Here is a 19,981-nt window from a genome sequence, read left to right on the forward strand (position 1 = left end):
TGAAATGATCCAGGCCCTGGGTTGGCTGCCCCTTTCCTGAGTCCAGCTGGGAAAAGGGGGATGTGCCCTCAGGCATTGCTGGCACAGGTGCAGGTCCTGGGCCTGATGCCCCAGACTTGCTGTGCCCTAGCCTTCCAAGGGCACCCCCTCCTAGCCAGGCTTTGCCCCTGCTGTGCCCTCGTTCCTGGTCCAGCTCACTCACCTGCTCTGGGAAGGCGACATGCTCCCTCTGCCCCCACAGACTGAGGGCGGATGGGTCTGTACCCCACTGAACTATGAGCCCCTGGAGGATGGGAGCTGCTTCTGATTCACCCCAGCTTCCGTGAGCCTGGAACAAAATGCACCCAGGGTGGGGGAGTGGGACAGAGAGGGCCCGCTTATTCTCGGCCGTGGAGGTGAGACCAGAGCTGAGGGACTGCAAGTGCAGGAGCAGGGGCTGCCTTACCCACTCCCGGGCCCTCGGCACATGCCCTGTGCTGCGCAGCCCCCGGGAGGTGGGGGAGGCCTGGCGGTGGGGGCCCGGGTGGGGCTGGAAGCTGGGTGACCTTGGGCAAGTCACTCAGCCCTCTGAAGCTTGGTTTCCTTGCGTGAAAGGAGCCGTACTTGTGAGCACTCGGGGTTCCTGAAGGATGAAGTCCAGTCGGGGCTGCGTGACCCACAGCAGGGGTGGTACATACTGGGAACGGAATGTTGTCATCGTTCTCTAATCTCGCTACTTATTCAACAACTATTTGTTGAACCTTTAAAACTGGAACAAGCTGGAATGTTTCAAAGTTGGTATATTAATTAGAAATTAAATTCCATGACATGACAATAAGTTGGCCACCGCCTGTGCTTCGCAGGCCGGGTTGGGGTGCCCCTGCCCCCAACCCCATGCTTGCCCCCTTCTGCCCACCGTAGACCTCGAGTCCCCCTCCGTCCCAAACCCTGGGGGAGGCCGCACTGGTTAGTCCAGCCTGGCTGGAGCTAGCGAGCTAGAGGGGGAGATCCCGGTGTGGGGGGGGGGGGCGGAGACCGGAGACCCCAAGGCAAGGAAGCCTCCATGGGTCTGCCGCTGCCACTGCTGAACCAGCTCCTCCACGGGGGTCCCGGGCTGCTCTGTGCCCCCTATAGCCCTGAGGCTGTGCGTGGGGGCCCATCTGTCCTTGCCCAGGTCTCCTGCCCAATCCTCTCCCTCCTTGAACGCTGCTTAGTCCTCATTTTACTCTCAGCACTTTGGGGGACTCCGGGGCACCCCACTTCTGCACCAGGGACAGGCTTGGGTGCACTCAGGGGTCTCTGGCCAAGGGGAACCCTCCCTTTCCCCCTGGGGCCCTCAGTGAGGACCGACGGGATGGGCTCCCTCTGTCCACACGGTGTGCCCTGGCCCTCAGGTGTGTGCAGGAACGGTGTGACAGAAGGTTCCGGCCTCACTCCACCCAGAGAGCCGAGCCCTGGCACCCCAGGCTCGTCCACACCGTCTTCAGGCAGCCCACTGACCTGGGCCGCACCTTGGCCGCCTCCCTCCTCCTGGTGGTCCCACATAACGTGTGACCCGAAAACCTGAAATTAAAATATCCCTCCATCCTGTTGGGCTCTGCCGCTCAGCGCGGCCTCATTATTCGTGCTATTCACTGAGGATGCAGCGCTGGACTACACGCCTCTGAAGTCACACGGCAGGCAGGCGGATGAGAAATGTTAATGCCGGGGATTAGAACTGTGGCCGGGGCAGATGTGTGCAGGCTCCGTGCAAGGCTCACGGTGCGATTCGGGGCTGGGCTTTGGGTTTCGGGTGTGGAAATAATTAAGTTGACCGGAGGGTGAGGAGCAAGCCTGCCCAGATCGGGCCCCCTTGCCAAGAGCAGGGGTGGAGGATTTCCTACTGATCTGAACACTCCGTGCCTGGCAGGGGTCCGTGGTGTTTTAAGCACATCTACCTTTTACCTTAACCGTTCCCTTTGACACGTGGGGAAGCTGAGGCTCAGGGGCAGTGGCTTACCCACCATCCCTACTCTGTAACCCTGGCTGTCAGTTTCTTGAGGACAGGGACTTCGTCTTCTTCATATCTTTGTCCCCACCGCCTAACTCTGGGCTTGCTGGGTTTCTGTGACTCAAGTCAGTCTCCCGCTTAAACCCTCCCAGAGCCCCAGGTCTCCGTGGCTTCTTGCTCATGTCACGTGTATCCCCAACCCCCAGCCCCGCCTCCAGTGGTATGACCTGCAGCCCATCTTGCACCCCTGAGCTGTACCGTGACGGCCCTGCTCACATCCCCCCCAAGTCTCTGTCTGCCTCCCCAGTCTCCCCAGCCTCAGCCCCCACTGCATCCCAGTGAGTCCCCTGGCCCTGTCATCTGCTAGTCTCCTGGACATCCCTCTGTGTCCCCACTGTGAAATGCTGCCCCAGTGTCTCCATCACCTTCCCCTCTGGGCCCCACCGAGTTCTGTGCGCCAGCCCCATCTGAGCCGCTCGGAGGTCTGGGGTAAGGCGGGACGCCCCCGTGGGTCAGGGCCCGGCCTGTGGGTCCGCTCGCTGCAGGGGCCCCGTGCGCCCAGCCCAGAGCCACCGTGGGGTCGGAGGGAAGCCCCCTGTCTGTGCAGCCTCAGGTGCTTCCCGTGCTGATCAGAGATGTGGGATCAGAAGTCTTCAAAGCTCCGTCGGTAATCAGTGAGGCCAGTGTGTGTTTTATCTATGTGGATGGCTCCTAGAGATTCCCTCTGACCTGTTCCTGATCCTGTCTGCAGGGCGCGGGTTCCCTCCTGGAGACGGCACCTTGCTTTTTAGGCCCTCACTGACGTAACCACAAACATCGATTCCAGGCCAAACGCAGCTATGAAGCCTCCAAAATGGGGTTTAGGGGGTCCTGCACCCCAGCTGCCCCCCTCTTCCTTGCTCTCTGGGGGTTTGGAGCTGCAGTCCTTGCCCTGTTTTAGACATACAGCTTTCTCCTTTGAAGCATAATTTACATACATTGAAATTCAGATCTTAATTGTACCGCGTGACGAGTTTTGACAGTGGCGCAAACCCGAGTAACTCACACCCCCATCAAGATCCAGAACATTCCCAGCACCTCAGAAAGCTCCCTGGTGCACCTGCCTGCTGAGGTCCCCCCCACCCGCCTTCTGATTGCCCTCACCTGATGCGTCTGCCCGTTCCTGAGCATCATGCCCGTTCAGTAAGTGGCCCCCTGTCTTGCTCTGTTCACTCAGCACTGTTGTTGAGCCCCCTTCACGCTACAGGTGTACCTGCTGTTGACTCCTGGGTGTGGCCGAGTGACAGCCCGTGGTGTGGATCTGCCGCCACCGGTTTGCCCATTCCCTAATTGACGGACATGTGAGTTGGTCCCACGTTCTGGCAATTATGAATAAAGCTGCTCCGAACATTTGTGTGCACGTTGTTCTGAAGACACATTTTCATTTCTCGTGTCCGTACCTAGGAGTGAAATTGCCAGCACCTAGGGCACAGGTGTGTTTAATTTCGTAAGAAATCACCAAACTCTTTCCCAGGGCTGTCGCCCCATCTCCCACCCCCCGGCTGCTCTGGCACGCTCAGCTGACTTCCCGGCCCCCGTGCGTTGGTGCCTCGGTCCTTGGCAGCCTTGCCCCACTGTGCACCTGTGCTCAGACCGGGTGCCCACCCCCGGTGCGGATGTTCCCCTCCCTGCACATCCTTCCTGCCTGGAACTTCGTCTTTCAAGGTTCCCTTGTATCCACCACTTGTCTCTAGTCCCATGGAAAAGTATGGTTTTTATTCTCAGTGTGTTTTCTTGTTACTATGGAGCAAAAGGTCGTTCATGCTTTTGCTTCCGTGTTAGAAGTGGACATCCACAGCTTTTGTCTTGAACTGGAACAATTCCATAGAACAGCTCTATCCACTAGAAGTATAATGGGAGCCACGTGTGTGCTCTCATATCTTCTAGAAGCCTAGTAACCAGGATAACCAAAACATTATCATTTTGACATGTAGCTAATTTTTTCAAATATCAATGAGATGTTTTACCTTTTTCATACTAAGCCTTTGAAATCCCATGGGTATCTTACACTGACAGCAAATCTCAGGTGACACGGGCCACATTTCACCTGCTCACTAGCAGCAGGTGGCTGGCGGTCGGCCCAGCACTCAGAGGTGGCTTTGTTGCTGTGGAGAGCTGAGTCCAGATCCCAGCTCTGCCTCTGACTCACTGTGTGATTTGAACAAGCCACTCTGCCTCTGCGTGCCTTGGTTTCCTCATCTGTGAAATGGGACTCATCTCTAGATTGTGGTGGACAAGACATGCTGGTAGAGCTTCTCCCTGACGTTGCTCTTCTCTTGGGGCTTACTTCTTGGCAGGATGTCTCAGGGAGCTGGGGTGGAAGGGTTGTGCGGGGAGAAGGGACCATCTGAGTATTGAGAAACGGGGTGCCATGCCCTGGAGCATGGTTGGCACAGCGGAGGCCTCTGCAGGGAGCAGCCTCGAACCGGGTTGGCTGCTAGCACTTTCCCTGTCTCCAAAGCCCAGCAGCACCACTGCCCCTGGCGGGGACTCTGCCGGGAGGAGCCCTCGGGGGACAGGGTGGGGGTGATGAAGTGGGCCACTACCGTCCCGGCGGGGACTCTGGCCCGTGCATCCCAGCAGTGAAGACGGTAGCGTGCTTCTTCACTCCTGAGAGGTGTTCTCCCCTATATTTAGCCTATAAGGATTTTTTCCCCTCCCTTAGTACATTTAACTCAAAATCTAAAACTTACCTTCAACCCATTATTCATTTCCAGCCAGAAGTGCTGTTTCTTCTAAAACTACCACAGCAGAGAGAACAGAATGTTGAGCGTCTCCCGAGGGCAGCGGGCCATGGTCACACCGTCACCACGCACCACACCCCACGTCACTGGGTCCAGCTCAGAGCAGGCTCTGCTTGAGGCCTGGGCGTCCTTGACAGGGGAGGAGACGGAGCAGGGCCACACCTTCTAGAGCGGAGCACCACTGATCCTTCACTGCCCCCTGAAGCCCATATCATCATGCCCGTTTTGTAGAGCAGCTGAGGCTCCCATTGTTTGGGTGGTCTCCCCAAAGTCACAGCTGCCTGAGGCCGTGTTGTCCTCCCCCTCGTGGTAGCTCCCCTTTTTTCAGGGATCCTAGGGTCTGGGTATGTATCACATGCTTCTCTTTGGACCGTCTGAGCAGACCAGTGTGGACCAGTTAAGTGTCCCTGTTTTACAAATGAGAAAACTCGAGGCCCAGGGAGTTTGCGTGAGTTGTGCAGGGGTTATGGCCCATCGGTGGCGGGGCTGGGATTTGAGTCCAAGTCTCTGGGCCACTTTCCTGCAGCTCCGGACGAGTCACCCGGGAGCTTGGGGGTGGAGGCAGGGGCAGGAGTGACAGCCGGACTGGTTACCACGACTCCTTGGAACCATCACTGGCAGCTTACACGTGTGGACATTTGGTCGGCCTGGCAGTTTTGGAGAAGCATAAGGCTGCGTGGCTCCCAGGCTGTGTTCTCCCCAGGACTCACGAGGTGAGGATGACAGCCCGGGGTGGCAACGTGAGCCAGCCCAGCGGTGATACCCTGGGGCCCCAGGTTTGGGCAGGGGGGAACGACCTGCAGTCCCTGAGCAAGGACCACGACTACCCGCAGCCCCGACAGGGCAGCTGCTCTTTCCTTATTGGGGAAGCAGTCCCAGGAAAGGAGTCTGATTGGTCTGCTGGGTCACGTGCCTGCCTTCTAGACCAAAACTAATTCCCAGGTAATCCAGGGCTGTGATTGGCCAGGTTGAGTCGTGTGTCCCAGCCCACCATCTACCCAGTGAGTTCATGGGGGGCCAGGTGAGCTTCCTTCTGCAGCGTGGGCTGTGGGTAGCATCACCCACTGTCATTGAGTGAGGGTGAAGAAGGGCTGATGGCCTGGCATGGGAACCGGGAAGGGCATTCCAGGCAGGGGGCATAGCGTGTGTGTGCATGTGCGCGTGTGCCAACACTCGTGCATGCAGGGGCGTGGAAGCTTGAAGAGCGTGTCTCCGAGTCCGCTGGCCCGATCTCCTACTGTTCTCTCTTCCTATACTTCCTGTGGAGTGGGCTGGGGGGTGGGACTTGCAGACCTCCATTCCGGGGGACACTGGCAGAGCCTGGCCAGGGTGCTTCCAGGAGGGGCATGCATTTCAGAGGAAAGGACCCCAAAAGTCTGCTCAACCATTCACCCAGGGGTGAAGGGAGGAGCCCTGTAAGAAAGCTGGTTGACAAGAACTCTTCTGGCACAGCATCAAGTTCTGGGGCCTCGGTTTTCTCCTCTGTAAAACGGGCCGTCCTCTGTGCCTCACAGAGCGGTCGGAGGAGTAGCTGAGACAGTGCGTATAAAACACCCGGCGTGGTGCCCGGCAGGCGGTGGGTGAACAGTAAACCTACTTACGGCCCTGTCGGACTAGTGCAGGAGTCAGACTGCCCTGTAGAGACTGGACGCGTTTGCTGTTGGTTCCCTTCTCTTTCTCTTTCAGGGCTGTCAGAATTATTTCTTCCAGGACTCAGTTTCCCTACTTGTAAAACGGGAAGTGTAGTGAGATTCTATGAGGTCACACCCGTTGAACATCAGCCTGGCCGCTTAAGACACTCAGCAACTGTTGGTTCCTGTTCTCTCTCTTTCTCTTTTTTAAAGATTTTATTTATTTTGAGATAGAGAGAGCACACAAGCAGGGAGAGGGGCAGAGGGAGAGAGGATCTTAAGCAGGCTCCACCCTCAGTGTGGAGCCCACGTGGGACTCGATATCACGACCCTGAGATCATGACCTGAGCCAAAATCAGGTCATGAATCTCTTAACTGATTGTGCCACGCAGGCGCCCCCGTTGGTTTGTGTTTACATATAAGAAGAGGCTCTTGCCTGAGGCATCTGCCCCTAGGAAGTCTCAAAGCTGTTGCCAGGCCTCCATCCTGTGGGATGTGAAGGTTAGACGTCTGTGTGGCACAGAAGTGCCTGGAGATGGCTTTGGCCCCTTCCTGTTGCCTGCAGCCTTGCAGGAGACGCTCGGGCTCCCGAGAAAAGTCCTTTGGGCTGAACGGTACCCGGAGGGAAAGGTGTAAGGGAGCCTCGGCCCCAGCTGAGCTTGCTGAGAGGAGGGACAACCATGCTGAGTCTCTCTCTGCGTGGCCCTGTGCCTGGGGCCCCCTGACAAACCCACCCCCATCCCCTAAGCCGATGGATCATCCTGGGGAGGTGGGGAGGCCAGAGAGGGGTTCTGGGTGGGCTGTAGCCAGCCTTCCTCCTCCTGCGTGCTCGCCCTTACCTGCGGTGGGTCTCGGCGAGGCTGGGGGCAGTCCCCAGACGTGACCTGGTAGAGCCCGCTCAGCGTACAGTGGGTCTGGCATCCAGAAACCTGCCCGGGAAAGAGGATCACACGGGGGGTTTCTTTCCTGCCAAATGAGCATGCTGACCCAGGGCTGGCCTTGCGATGGAGCTGCAGGGGCCGTGGTGGCACCTGGCACGTGGAATGCTCTGTGGCCAGGCTGTCACTGCTCCCACCACATGTCCTGCCCGAGGCTGGGCTCATCAGTGTCAAGTTCAGAAGATACCTTCTAGCGCTCTGCCTGACCATCTCCCCTAGATGCTGATGACCCCATCCTAGAGATGGGGAAACTGAGTCAGGAGGTGAGGCAATGGTCTCGAGTCACTCTGAGGTGGAGGCAGCACCAGGATTGTTTCCATTCGGCACGAGAGATCCTGGGACCCCTCCCAGGGGTCCCACCACACGGGGCCCCATGCTAGAATCCCCACCATGGCTGTCCCCTCCCAGGCCCCCAAGTATGGCCACCAAGTGTCACAGTCCCACTCTGTCCTGCTCTGGACAGCCTGGTGCTGGGATGTACCTCTGAGGGGGAAGGGGTTTGGCTTGTGCCTTTATTAAGCACCTCCTGTGTGCACTGTGTTCCTCTGTCTTCCCCAGTACCCCTGTGTGTCTGAGATGGCCATGCTGAGCCCTTGGGGGACACTGAGCTCCTCTCTCTGTGTGTCCTCCCTCCCTCCCCCTGCCCCAGCCACAGCCAGGTCTCATCCTGCAAGACAGGGTCAGGAGGAAGAGAGGGAGGGGTAGGGACAGGGTGGTGGGGGGACTGTGAACTTGAAGCCTGAGGGCCAGGCTCCCCTCCCCGGGTCCACGCCAGGTCCTCTCCCAACCGTCTCTCACCAGCTGCCACCTGGGGCAGGTCACTTCACCCCCTACATTTTTGTCATCTGTATATCCATCGGGGTCCTGATACTCATCTCCCAGAATTGTGACGCACAGAGGTGCTGTATCAACGTCAACCCCCATGCCCTCCCTTCCCTGTGGGCAGGAGCCTCCCATCCACCTCCGTCTGTGCTGGCTGAGTGGGGGCTGAGTGGGCACCGAGTGGGGACAGGCTCACTGGCTGGCATCTCCAGTTATGAGTTCACATCCTAGTCTAGCACCTGCTTAGAGCCTGTAACCCCACAGACTGGGTGGGAACTTTGCCTTGTTTACACCTGCCCACACGGGATGCTGCTTCCCCAGCTAGAACCCTTGTGGAAATGCATGGCCCTGCTTGGAGGGGGACTCAGGAGCCCCTGGGTTGCTGAAAGGTTCTGTATCTTGGTCTGGATGGTGGTTACTTGGGTGTAGACTTGGTCACAATCCATGGAGTTGCGTGCTGAGCTCTGCACCATTCACCGCAGTAAGTAGACTGTGTCTCTGTTTTGCACATTGGGGCCCCCTTTTGGAAGCCAAGAGTGTCTGGGTCACTGCCCAGGGCGGGCTCATTCTCGGAGGGGTGGAGGAGCGCTAACCCGGGGCTCCATGCAGATGGGCGTCCCCTGAATTAGATTCCGGGCTGTCGGAGGTGGCGGGATGAGGAGGCTGAGGCCAGCGGGAGCGTGCGTCCGCCAGTCACGTGGGAAATTACTATTTTCCCGAGGCCTGCAGGCCGGTGGGGAGAGAATACTCCCCATTGGAAGCACCCCCCCATCGATTGCATTCGGTGGTCACTGTGATTTGTTTGAAGACGGCCTCCGGATCCGAGGGCCCAGGTAGCTGCTCCCGGGCCTCCTGCCGAGGAGCAGACACAAATGCTCCACGTCCCAGAAAGCAGGGGGCCTGAGGCCAGGGGGACAGGTGGTCTGTGGGGACCAAGGCCCGGGAAGGGCAGGCACCAACCATTCCATGTTTCCCTCTGGCCCGGGGCCCTTGTCCGCCCCCTCCCCACCCCCCACCGCCCGGCTTCCCTACTGTATGTTCTCCATCACAGCAGGGTCCGGGGGACTGATGAGAGGAAGGAAAAGTAGCCCCGGGCTCTTCCCTACGGCCGCAAGGCTCCAGCTGCTGTCCCTGGGCCGTCTTTACCACAGGCCTCACCAGGTCCTCTCCAGGGCTGCGAGGTCACATCTTCACGGGGGCCGGGCTCCGCCCTGAGGGGACCCCTGCAGTGTGTGTGGAGGGCAGCCTGCTCTCGGGCCTTCTAGCCAGGGGCTTCCGTTCCAGCAGCCCCCTTCAGGGAACAGGGCCACCCGACGGGCCAGGCAGGTGGTCCTGGGCCGGAGTCCTGGCTGGCTTCTGTGCTTCTGAGTCCGGTGCTCTCTCAGAAATGGCACTTCTTTCCCAGTTTTGTGGGTGTGACGCGGCTGCTTTAGCTCGTCCCACGGACAGCCCCAACCGCAGCGCAGGCACGGCTTCCCAAGGCTGTCCGCTGTGAGGAAGGTTCCAGCATGCCCTCGCCCCCGCACCCGCCTGTGGTTGCCAGGGACTCGTGGCCGGCTTTTTTTGGCTTACCCTCAAGATCACAGCCCCCAATCCTCAGTCCACGATGCCATTTAGAGTGTATATTTCCTGCTAAATAGCATAAAATTACACCCTTTCAAGTTAATGCAACCACTTTGCAACACGGACTGCTGAGAGGGGGTTTTAAATGTCAGCGCCGAGTAGCCCCTTGTGTTTTCTGGGGCTTTCCGATTAAGAACGGCCTCCCCTGGAAGGACCTCTGCATTGGTTAAGTGGCCCTGGGCAGCCTGCCTCGGCTGGCCCGCTCGGTCAGGGTCACCGGGACCCAGTACGGCCCCCCATGGCACACTCAGTAAATGGGTCTGCTCGGAGGTGCATTGTGTGCAGCAACCCCGGGTCTGAGCTTCAGAAAACGTCTCCCTGTGGGGTTTGGAGAAGCTGGTATCGGAAGAGCGTTCTTGTTGTAAAGACCCAGCATTAGTCTCCTGAGAGCTCCCTTGGGCGTAGCGCCCGTCTCCCTGGAGCTGTCATGCACTAGGGACCGACCACCTCCCAGACCCCAGGAGAGAGCAGGATGCCCAGGGCAGGGTCGGCAGGTGTGGGTGCCCCTGGGCAAGAACCTCACAACACAGCCAGTCCTGGGGGGAGAGCTAAACAGGCCTCTGCAGAACTCAGGAGTTCTGCCCGTTTAGGGAAGCGGGCAGCCAGCAATCCATCATGTCAGAAGAGTTAAGAACCACCTACAGCCTCTTGTCTGCCCCAGAGGGCTCTGCCATGGCTCACAGTCCACACCTTACCACCTGGCCTCAGGTCTGAGCTCCACACAAAAGCCCGCTTCCTCCCTGGCTACACCATCCAAGAGCCTACAAAGACCGATGGCTCCCCGTCACCCACAAGGGGATGGCCAAGCTCCTGGATGTGGCATTCAGGGCCCTGCCTGACCTTCTACTCCTCCTTCACTACCCACCTTTGGCTTTGTGGTCCAGTCCCTCATGCTTAGAGCCCCTCGATGCCCCTGTTTCTGGTGCCCTCACCCCTCCTACCACCCACCTGTCTCTCCTAATTACCATGCACTTACCTGGCTGCCCACTTGAATATTCTGGTCCATCCTTCAAGGCCCAGCTCAGACACCACCTCCTGCAGGAAGGCTTCCCACTTCCTCTCTGTACAGAGCCCTCTCTGCCTCCTTTTATGCTTTTTTTTTAAATTACAGATACACGAAGGGAACTTTAATAAATCTCCATATGGTCTTTGCCCAAATGAATAAATAGGCATTTTGTCACATTTGCTCTGATCGTTTTGTGAAGAGGTACAACATGCAGAAGAAGTAGGTGTCCTCCACGCCCCCTTCCCCCATCCCTCCCCTCCCTTCCCTTCCCCTCCCCAAGGGCAACCACAATCATACATCAGTTTTGCGTGTTTATTAGACATCAGCAAACCACAGCCGGGCGGTGCTTGCTAGATGTGAATGGTGTCAGGTGGCGTGTAGCACTTGTGGGTGTTACTCGGGGCTCGTCCCCAGGCTCTGTGGTGACACGTGGACGTCTGGCTTATCACTCTGGCTGCTGGGAGCCGGAGAATGTTCTCTCCATCGTAAGGACATGATAGCTGACCCATCCCCTGCCGATGGACAGTTCGTTTTCCCCGAGGCAGGTGCAGTCTTGCAGCCACTCCTATCTGTGTCCCTGGCACGCGTGGCCCTGGGGGACGTGCCCGGAAGGGGACCTGCAGACCTGGGCATGCGTGTCTTCGCTTCATCGGGCAACCCCCTGGCCCCTCTCTCTCTTCCTTCTTGCCTCGGTTGGTCCTTGATGCAGATTTGTGAATGGAGGAGCCCTTGGAATGATTCACACCTCCTCCCCTCCCCTCAGGTCCTTTGAGCAGGGAGGGCGGTTCCCGCTTCCCCTGCTTCGACAGGAGGTGAGAGGGACACTTGTCAGGACCCAGGCCAGCAAGGGAATGAAATTTGCATGCAGGTTGGCTGGCCCCGACTGGGGACCGTGGCTCTGGGTGGGTGCCCGGTCACAGGGGTAGACGCAGACCCGAACCCCCAGTGGCCCCCGATGGTCCCGCGTGGACGAGCTTGGGGTCAGCGGGAGCCGGCGTGGGGGCAGCGGGCTGGGCGGGTGGTCGTGGCCGGGGCCGAGCGGGAGCTCGCCGGCCGCACGCGGAGCTACCCGAGTCCTTCCCCGCAGCGGCAAAGGCGGCAGGCGGATTTCATCGGTGAGTAATAAACTGGTTTCGCACAACAGCAGAAGTGGTGCTTCTGTTATATTAATATTTATTGGCACTTCTCGACGTTGGAGCTGCCTTGTTATGTTTGCCCCGCTTCTTGGCCATTCTCTGAAGATGGGAAGAAAATCACAGCCGGAGAAGCCACACAACCACGCGGCTTACGTGGAGGGACGGGAGGCCAGGCCACCTTCCCAGGGGCTGTTGGGTGGCTCTGGAGGCCCCGGGGCGGCTGCCCCACTTTGTCACCGAGCTGGGGGCAGGTGGGGAGCCACATGGGGGGCAGGAAGCAGGAGGCCCAGCTCCGGTCAGCTCCGCACTTTCCCAGCTGCTGGAGAGGCCTGAGAAACAGGAACGTGCCCTTCCCCGCTGTCCTCAAAGCTGTGCTCGGCACTCCGGACCAGCAGAGAGGGTCCCAGACCCGTGTCCCCTCCTGGACAGCGCCCTCCCAGATGAGGTGAGCGGAGGTCACAGGGGACGTGCCCGGATACAGGCAGGCGGGCTCCGGGGCAGCTCCTTCTTCTGGGTCTGCAGTGCTGACCAGAGCCCAGCCACCATGGGGCGCAGGGCTGTGGAGGGGGCCCCATCCGGACCCCGGCTCTGCCGCTCACTGACCCGGGTGCCCAGCGAACCGCAGCCCCACTGGTCCCGTTCCCCCCTTCGGAACACATAGGGTCAAATAAGGAGAGGGACAGTCACGCACTTTAGGCTTGTCTCTCTGTGATGCAGCCTCCTTCCGAGAGGCCACTGCTCCTGTGATGAATTCCGAGGTCCTTAAGGGTCAGCCTGTGACCCGGCCTTGTCTTGGTCCCCTCTACAGGGTCACTTTCTGTTCTGGTCACTGACCGCACCGTGGGCACCCAGGCCCGCCACCCGACCAGTACTCATGCTGGCTGTCCGTCCCCCTCCCTGCCCATTCTGTCCCTGAAGTGGCCTGGGGGAGGGGCTCACTGTGACCCCATGCCCACCGCCCCCTGCACCATTCCTGCGTCAAGGGAGAGGAAAGAGGAGGGGTCTGGACACTGAGTTCCACTGACTTGCCGCCTGTGCTGGGGGCCGTGGCGCGTGTGGGAGAGGCAGACGGCCCCTGAGGCCCTGCGAGCCGGCGGCACTGAACTCTCCATCAGGTCTGGTGCTTTTGTGATGCTGGCCGTGGCTGCCGGTCTCCCTCCCGGCTGTCCGCAGGCCAGGCCCCTGCTGGGGGGGCCGTGAGGAAAGCACAGGTGGACACCTGTCCATGGATGGTGCCCGGATGTGGTAGAAGATGTGACGGTCGCTCTTCCCATTGTTGAGCGTTCGAGGCTGACCTGTGGGGTCAGGTGGGCTGGAGCCTGGCTCGAGGTGCTGCAAGGGAGATGCCCCCTCCCATCCTGGAGGTGGGCCAGCCCCCACCGCTGGGTTTCTGTCTGCATCAGGAACGCATTGACATGGCCTGGACGGGGCCCCCTCAGAAACCCCCTTGGTCCCACTGAGAGGGCAGCTCTCTGAGGTCTGGAGTCGTTCTGGGCGCAGGAACCAGAACCAAGGCCCGGAGGTCGGGGAGCAGGTTTGCACGTGTGTGGAGAGCGGGCTCAGTTCTGCCGCCCGTGTTTGCAGGTGTGAAGGAAGGGTGCCCGGGTTGGACACTGGAGGCCTGAGACCCTCCTTGTTTGATGACAGACATCACACACCTTCACCAGGCTCCTGCTCGGGCCAGGACCTGGGCTGGCGACTCTGGGAGCTGCAGTCCCGCAGGGGAGCAGAGAGGTGCAAGCCGGTTCTGATCCATCAGGTCAGGGGCTGGGATGGGAGCAGCCGTTGTGAGGCCGGGCCCACCACCCAGTTCCCCGGGGCCAAGCAGCTTGCCGGCCAGCTACCCAGTGGGTGCTCCAGGACGTTTGCTGAGCAACCGAGGGAACCAAGGGGGTCCCCGTGGGGGTGGGGCATCCGGTGCTGCCCAGAGGTCCAGGGAGGCCACGGCAGGGGGGTCTTGGCCACAGTTGCGGGACCTGCCACAAGGCAGTTTGAAAGCACCTCCACCCAGCAGGGGCGTGGCCCCATGGCTCACCCCGGCCTCGGGTTTGGGGGAGCCCAGCAGGCAGCCCTGCTTCCCTGTCTGTCTTCTGACACAGAAGGAAGCACCGCTGATGGGAGCGCAGGCCGGAAGCCCGAGTCACAGTAGTGCTGGTTTCCTTTACTACTTTCTCGCACGGCTGGGCCCCCGGGTGTTCCACTCTGATGGAGGGTGGAGCCAAGTACGCACATCCCACCTCAGAGTCAGGGGATGCGGATGAGGCTTCCCCAGGTTTGCCCAACAAGAAATGGGCCACGCCAGGATTGGTACCCGGACAGGCTGATGCCACAAGTCCTGTCCCTCCCGAATTCTGGGCAGGCTGGATGGGATGGACCCTCCCCTGCCCCATCACCCAGTGCTCAGCATGCGGACCCCACGGCGCCCACTCCCTCTGCCCTCGTGCGCCCCGTGCAGCGGGATCTCTTCCTGTTGCAGATAAGGAGACTGGGCACAGAGAGCCAGGGGGGCCACACGCTGCTGGTGTCAGAGCCGGTCTGTCCCCAGCACGCGGACGGGCAGCTGTGACACCTGACACCTGAGCTTCTCCGAGGCTGCCCCAGGGACTCCGCCAATGCAGGAAAAATTTGAAGTTATCTTTGACTTTTATGGCCCTTTTTCTTCTTATTAAGATGCTTAGAGCTGTAAGTGTAGTCATAAGGAGCTCATTTATCTTGGCGAAAGTGTGGCTATAAACTCTGTGGTCCTCGTGAAGGAGCCACCGAGATGATTGTCTCTGCTGGTATCGATAAATTCTGACACGGAGCAGGAAGGTCAGCCCCTGCCAGATAAAATGCCTTTTCAGCTTGTTAATTAAAGCTTTATAAGGACGTGGAAGAACGCACTCTGGGGGCAGACCTCAGAGAGAAGCAAGTAGCTGGGGCTTGGAGGGGGCCGCCCCGAAGCCTGCCTTGCACAGATGGGGAGCAGGCGGTGGCAGCAGGTGACTCGGGTGTCCTGGGATGAAACCCACCGTCCCCGGAAGCGGGAGGTCGGGGGCACCCGGCTCGGGAGCCCCATTGGCAGCAGACTCCTCCTAAAAGCCCGGGACTTCGGGCTTTGACCCGGGACCCGTCCCGTCTTCGGGGCTCCTCCCGCTGCCCTGGCACAGAGGGACCCCGACACACCGTAGCACGGTCAGGCACCCCTGACCATTGGAGTCAGTGTTTTCGCTGATGGAGTCAGCAGGTGAATGCTGTTTGTTCTGTGGGCAGCCTGCAGGCGTCCAGGAACTGCCCTGTGGCACGCTGTGTCTCTTTCTTGGCGACTGAGTGTAAGAATGAGGTCAGCGAAGCTCCCCCTGTCCTTCCCTCCCCACGCCCACCCACCCCGACCTCAGGGTCTCTGCCTCCAGCAGCTTCCATCCACCCGAGTCTCTCTGGGTCCCCGTCCTTCCCCTCCCGGACGGTAAATTCCTAAGGCACATGGACAGAAGTCCGACAACACGTGAGAGAGAGCCAAGTGCCGACCAGGAATGAAGGCTTCGAGCCCACAAGGCACATGGACAGAGAGCCAGGAAAGTGCCCAGAACAGAGACACATGCACCAAAGTGGACACCCAGAGAAACGAATGGCTGGTGCATAGGAACACCCCCAACGTAAACACACATGGCAGCCCTCGCAGCTGTATGCTGATGGGCTCAAAGACGCACGAAGACTGGACGCACATGCAGGGGGTGCACACTCCTCATCTGGAAGGGCTGCCCAGCCCCTCCCCACAGGCTGGCGGCATCCGGAGGGCTTGTATGGGGGCATCTAAGCCAGCAGGGAATTCCCAGGGAAAGTCGGTTGACGCCTGTTCTCTGGCTCCCATGGGTGTTGGGCCTGTATTTCTGTGGCCCTAGGATCTTCTGGCCGGCCCCCATCTACGCAGGAATCCCTGCAGTCCGGGGACCACACAGCTTCACTCACTGGTGACATCAAGCGTCCGTGTGGGTCTCTGATGCAGAACCTGCGAAGGGACAGGCCGTCTTCCTCTCAGCCTGTGGTCTCCAGGTTGGCAGAATCCCCTGGAAGCTTGTTAATCAGATGGGGCTCCGCGCCTGCCTCCACCTGTCCCTGCCTGGGCCGGCACAGGGATCCGACGGTGATGCTGATTGCCTGCAGGCCTGGGCCCGGGAGGGCAGAACCTTGTACACTCATCCCCTTGCAGAAGGTGGGGCAGAATCTTTTAAAATGTGGGCCTCGGGTGTGCTTGGGGTGTTCTTCTAGCACTGGTCACTGAACCGTGCTGGCGAGAGACGGAAGATGGCGCGACGAATCGAGAAACCTCCTCACGAAGGGACCACGTCTGTCTTTAAATGCTACCTGCTTTGCGCGTAAAGCTCTGTTCTGACAATTGTCCACAGTGGATTTCAAGTTAAATATGGAGGATTTGGCTCTGCACAGAGAGGCAGGCAGCTGGCTTAAGGACATGAACCCGCGCGGGGCAGGTGGCGAACTCGAGAGGCGGGAGGAGCCGGCCCGCAATCGGGAGTAGCAGCTCTGTGGTTCCTGGACCCTCCACTGTGTCCTCCAGGGATGGACGAAACCAGCACCAGAATCAAGATGGTGAACACATCCTTTCCCCTTCACAGTGCCCGGTGTCTTCATCATCCCTTCCTCCCATCCCCCCATCTCCATATAACCTCTGACCTATTTCCTGGTCCTGGAGATGAGTTTGCTGTTTCTGGAATTTTATAGAAATGGCGTCATACACGGGGCGCCTGGGTGGCTCAGATGGTTAAGCATCTGCCTTCGGCTCAGGTCATGATCCCGGGGTCCTGGGATCGAGTCCCGCGTCGGGCTCCCTGCTCCTTGGGAGGCTGTTTCTCCCTCTGCCTGCCTCTCTCTCTCTCTCTCTCTCTCTCTCTCTGTCTTTCATGAATAAATAAATAAAATCTTTAAAAAAAATAAATAAAATCTTTAAAAAAAAAAAAGAAATGGCGTCATACAGTATGTCCTTCTTCTATTTTTTTTAATTTATTTTTATTTTGGTGCCTGGCTCCTTTCATTCAGCCAAATCGTTCCGAGGTGCCTCCCTGTGGTTGCGTGTTTATCGGCTGCTCCTTCCTTTTGATCGCCGAGCGATAGTCCACTGGGTGCGGACAGCACTGGCCGTTCGGCCGTGGGCCTGTTCCCGCGCCCGGCCGTGGTGGGCAGAGCTGCGGCTGGCATTCCCAGGCGAGTCGGCTACAGCAGAGCACCCACCGACATTCACTGCTTGCCATTCTGGAGGCTGCGAGGCCCAGATCACCGCGCCGCTGTGCACGGGCGAGGGCCCTCTCTGGCTGGGGGACTTCTCACCACGTCCTCACATGGGGTCAGGGCTCCCATGGGGTCAGGGCTCCCATGGGGTCAGGGCTCCCATGGGGTCAGGGCTCATGGTCCCTCTGGAACCTTTTTTTTACAAGATACTAATCCAATTCCATTCATAAGACTCCACACTCCTGACTTACGCACCTCCTAACACCCTCACAACGAGAGCCTGGATTTCAACATGTGATTTTTTTTTTTTTTAAAGATTTATTAGAGTTTCAACACAGGAATTGGGGTGGGGGGACATAAGCATGTAGTCCATAGCACTAAGTGTATGTTGAACTTTATGAGAAATGGCCAAGCTATTTTGCAGTGTTCTTGTCCCATTTCATGTGCCCAAGAGCAGTGGATGAGCTGCTCCACAGGATCACCAACTCCTGATTTGGTCCATCCTTTCAAATGCAGCCATCCAGTAGGCGGGGCCCAGTAGCACATTGTGGTTTTAATTTGCATTTCCCTAACAACTAATGCTGTTTAGCATCTTTTCATGTGCTTATTTGTCATTTGCCTATCTTCTTTAGTGAAGTATCTGTTCAAATGTTGTGTTCCTTTATTTAATTGGATTGTTCTCTGATGATTGTGGGTTGTTTTTTTTTTTAATTTATTCATTTGAGAGAGGGGGGAGGGAGGGAGCACAAGCTTGGGGGGGTGGCAGAGGGAGAGGGAGAAGCAGGCTCCTGCTGAGCAGGGAGCCTGATGTGGGGCTCGATCCCAGGACCCTGGGATCATGACCTGAGCCGAAGGCAGACACGTAACCAACTGAGCCACCCAGGCGCCCCTCTGTTGATGGCCTTTTGAGAGTTCTTCTATATAGTCCAGATGCCAGTCTTTTATCAGAGAGGTGACTTGCAAGTGTGTGTTCTCAGTCTGGGGCTTTTCACTCTGTTCACACTTAAGCTTCAGGAGCTTTTAAATTCTTTTGTAGTCCAGTTTTTGTTAATCTGTTCTTCTATGGATCAGGTTTTGGTGTTATATCTAAGGCTCTTTTGCCTAACCAAGGGTCCCACAGATTTTTCTCCTGTGGTTTTTTCCTAGTTTTCTAGTTTTAGGCTTTACCTTTAGGTCTTGGATTCATTTTGTTGTTTATAAAAATAATTGTGCAAAGTATAGATTAATGTTGATTTTTGTTGGCTTTTAGTAGATGGGTATCAATATAAAAAAACCTTACTTGTAAAAAAGGAAGCTGAGGACTGTCTTCTGGACAATGCCATCCTGTTTCTTTCTCTGGTTTCCAAAATGTCTTGCGTGATGAAAACATACTTTTGTGGTGGTGAACTCCTGATGGAGAAAGGGAAGAGCCGAGTTTGCTGTCCCCATGACCCGACAGGTGGTGAGAGCCGCGCACCTGCTGGGTGGCCCTGGTGACCTCATCGCGGTGTCCCCGGTCCCGGCTCAGTGCCCCCTCCTGTCTTTCAGGCTTTGGGAGCCATCACTGCAGTGCCTGTCACGGGTCCTCAGGTCAGCTCCTTGCAGAGGTTGGCCGGGCAAGGAGCGGCGGTGCTACCTCAGGTAAGCAGCTCATGGTGGGCCCCGGGGGGATCTGCCTGTTCATCCCCAGACCCTCAAGCACTGAGGTTTTAGGCCGGCACTGAGCTGGGCAAGGACCCGCTTGGGCGTGTCCCATCCCCCTCCTTCCTCGTCTGCCTGTCAGGGGAAGAGACAGACTTTCCGACAAGACCTGGTTTTTATGATGAGGAATTGCAAAGTCATTTTAGTGGGTCTGGGCCACGGTTTTTTTTGTTTGTTTGTTTGTTTTTTTGTTCTTTTATTTTTTTCTTTAATGCAATAAATGAAGCTGAACTAGAGTAGAACAGAAAATATCAAGATGCACCTTAAATGTGGTTTCTTGAATAGCTTGTTTCTGGACTGGGTCATGAGGTAATAAAGATTTTAAACCATGGGTCAAGACAGTGCGAGAAACTCTGCATAAGACGATTCATTCGGGGGAGGCAGCAAGATGCTAAGCCAGGCACCCTGTCTTCGGTCCACGGCATCCTTGACTGGGCTCCGCACTTTGGACAACTCACCTGGCCTCTTAACCTGGCCGAGGCTCCCCTCCTGCAGAGGGACTGGTGCAGGTGTGTTCTTCGTGGCCGCGAGGCCGAACCAGATGGCCCAGCGCCTTTTTAGCCATGCCTGCTAGTGGTTAATCAGTGCTCAGCCTTGAGCGAGTGTTGTGTATGCAGTACCCTGGTGGCTCAGGGGTGAGGACAGTGCCTGACAGATGCCCCTCGCTCGAGGATGATAAAGGGCAGCTCTTGTCCTGGTGACAACCTTTCCTGAGTGCCCACCCGTGCTGAATCCCAACAGGCCCGGAGAAAGGAGAGAGCATAGAGGGTGGGGAAGGCCTCCGAAGGCCCCCGTGGGAGGAGGCCCGGCCTGGGTCTGTACACGTCTCGTCTCCAAGTGGCACCGACTGAAAGTCATGAGCTCTGGGGTCCCCTGAATAGGTTTTCTCTGGGTTGGAGGCCCCCATGCTCAGAGCCCAGCCCCCGCGGTCTGGGCACGGCTCCCCCACATGCAGAGCTGGGATTACATGGTGTTGCCCGGCCACTGTGAACCAGAGTGACCAGGTGCGGCGGGGGGTGGGGGGGTGCTGCCGACAGCACAGAACGGCTTCCCTTGACCTCGTAGCGGGGGATCCTCATTAACCACCACTCGCCCCATCTGCCCCCACCCGTCCTCTGCAGAGGCAGAGCGCAGCAGTCCCCTAGCTGGTGGCCATCTGAGGTTCCCACG

General features: G+C 58.1%; 1 protein-coding gene across 3 annotated transcripts in view; it reads left to right on the forward strand.

Moving 5' to 3' along the window:
• Positions 1-19,981, forward strand: part of PHF21B (PHD finger protein 21B) — an 88,924-nt gene that overhangs the window by 47,973 nt on the left and 20,970 nt on the right. For all 3 annotated transcript variants that reach the window (XM_025881857.2, XM_073882645.1, XM_073882644.1), the window contains one exon: positions 18,659-18,751. In XM_025881857.2, coding sequence (XP_025737642.1) covers positions 18,659-18,751 — 93 coding nt within the window. The remainder of the gene's footprint in view (positions 1-18,658; positions 18,752-19,981) is intronic.

The sequence above is a fragment of the Callorhinus ursinus genome, unplaced genomic scaffold, assembly GCF_003265705.2.
Source record: "Callorhinus ursinus isolate GAN/ISIS: 27379988/994484 unplaced genomic scaffold, GSC_fseal_2.0 scaffold48, whole genome shotgun sequence".
NCBI lineage: Eukaryota > Metazoa > Chordata > Mammalia > Carnivora > Otariidae > Callorhinus > Callorhinus ursinus.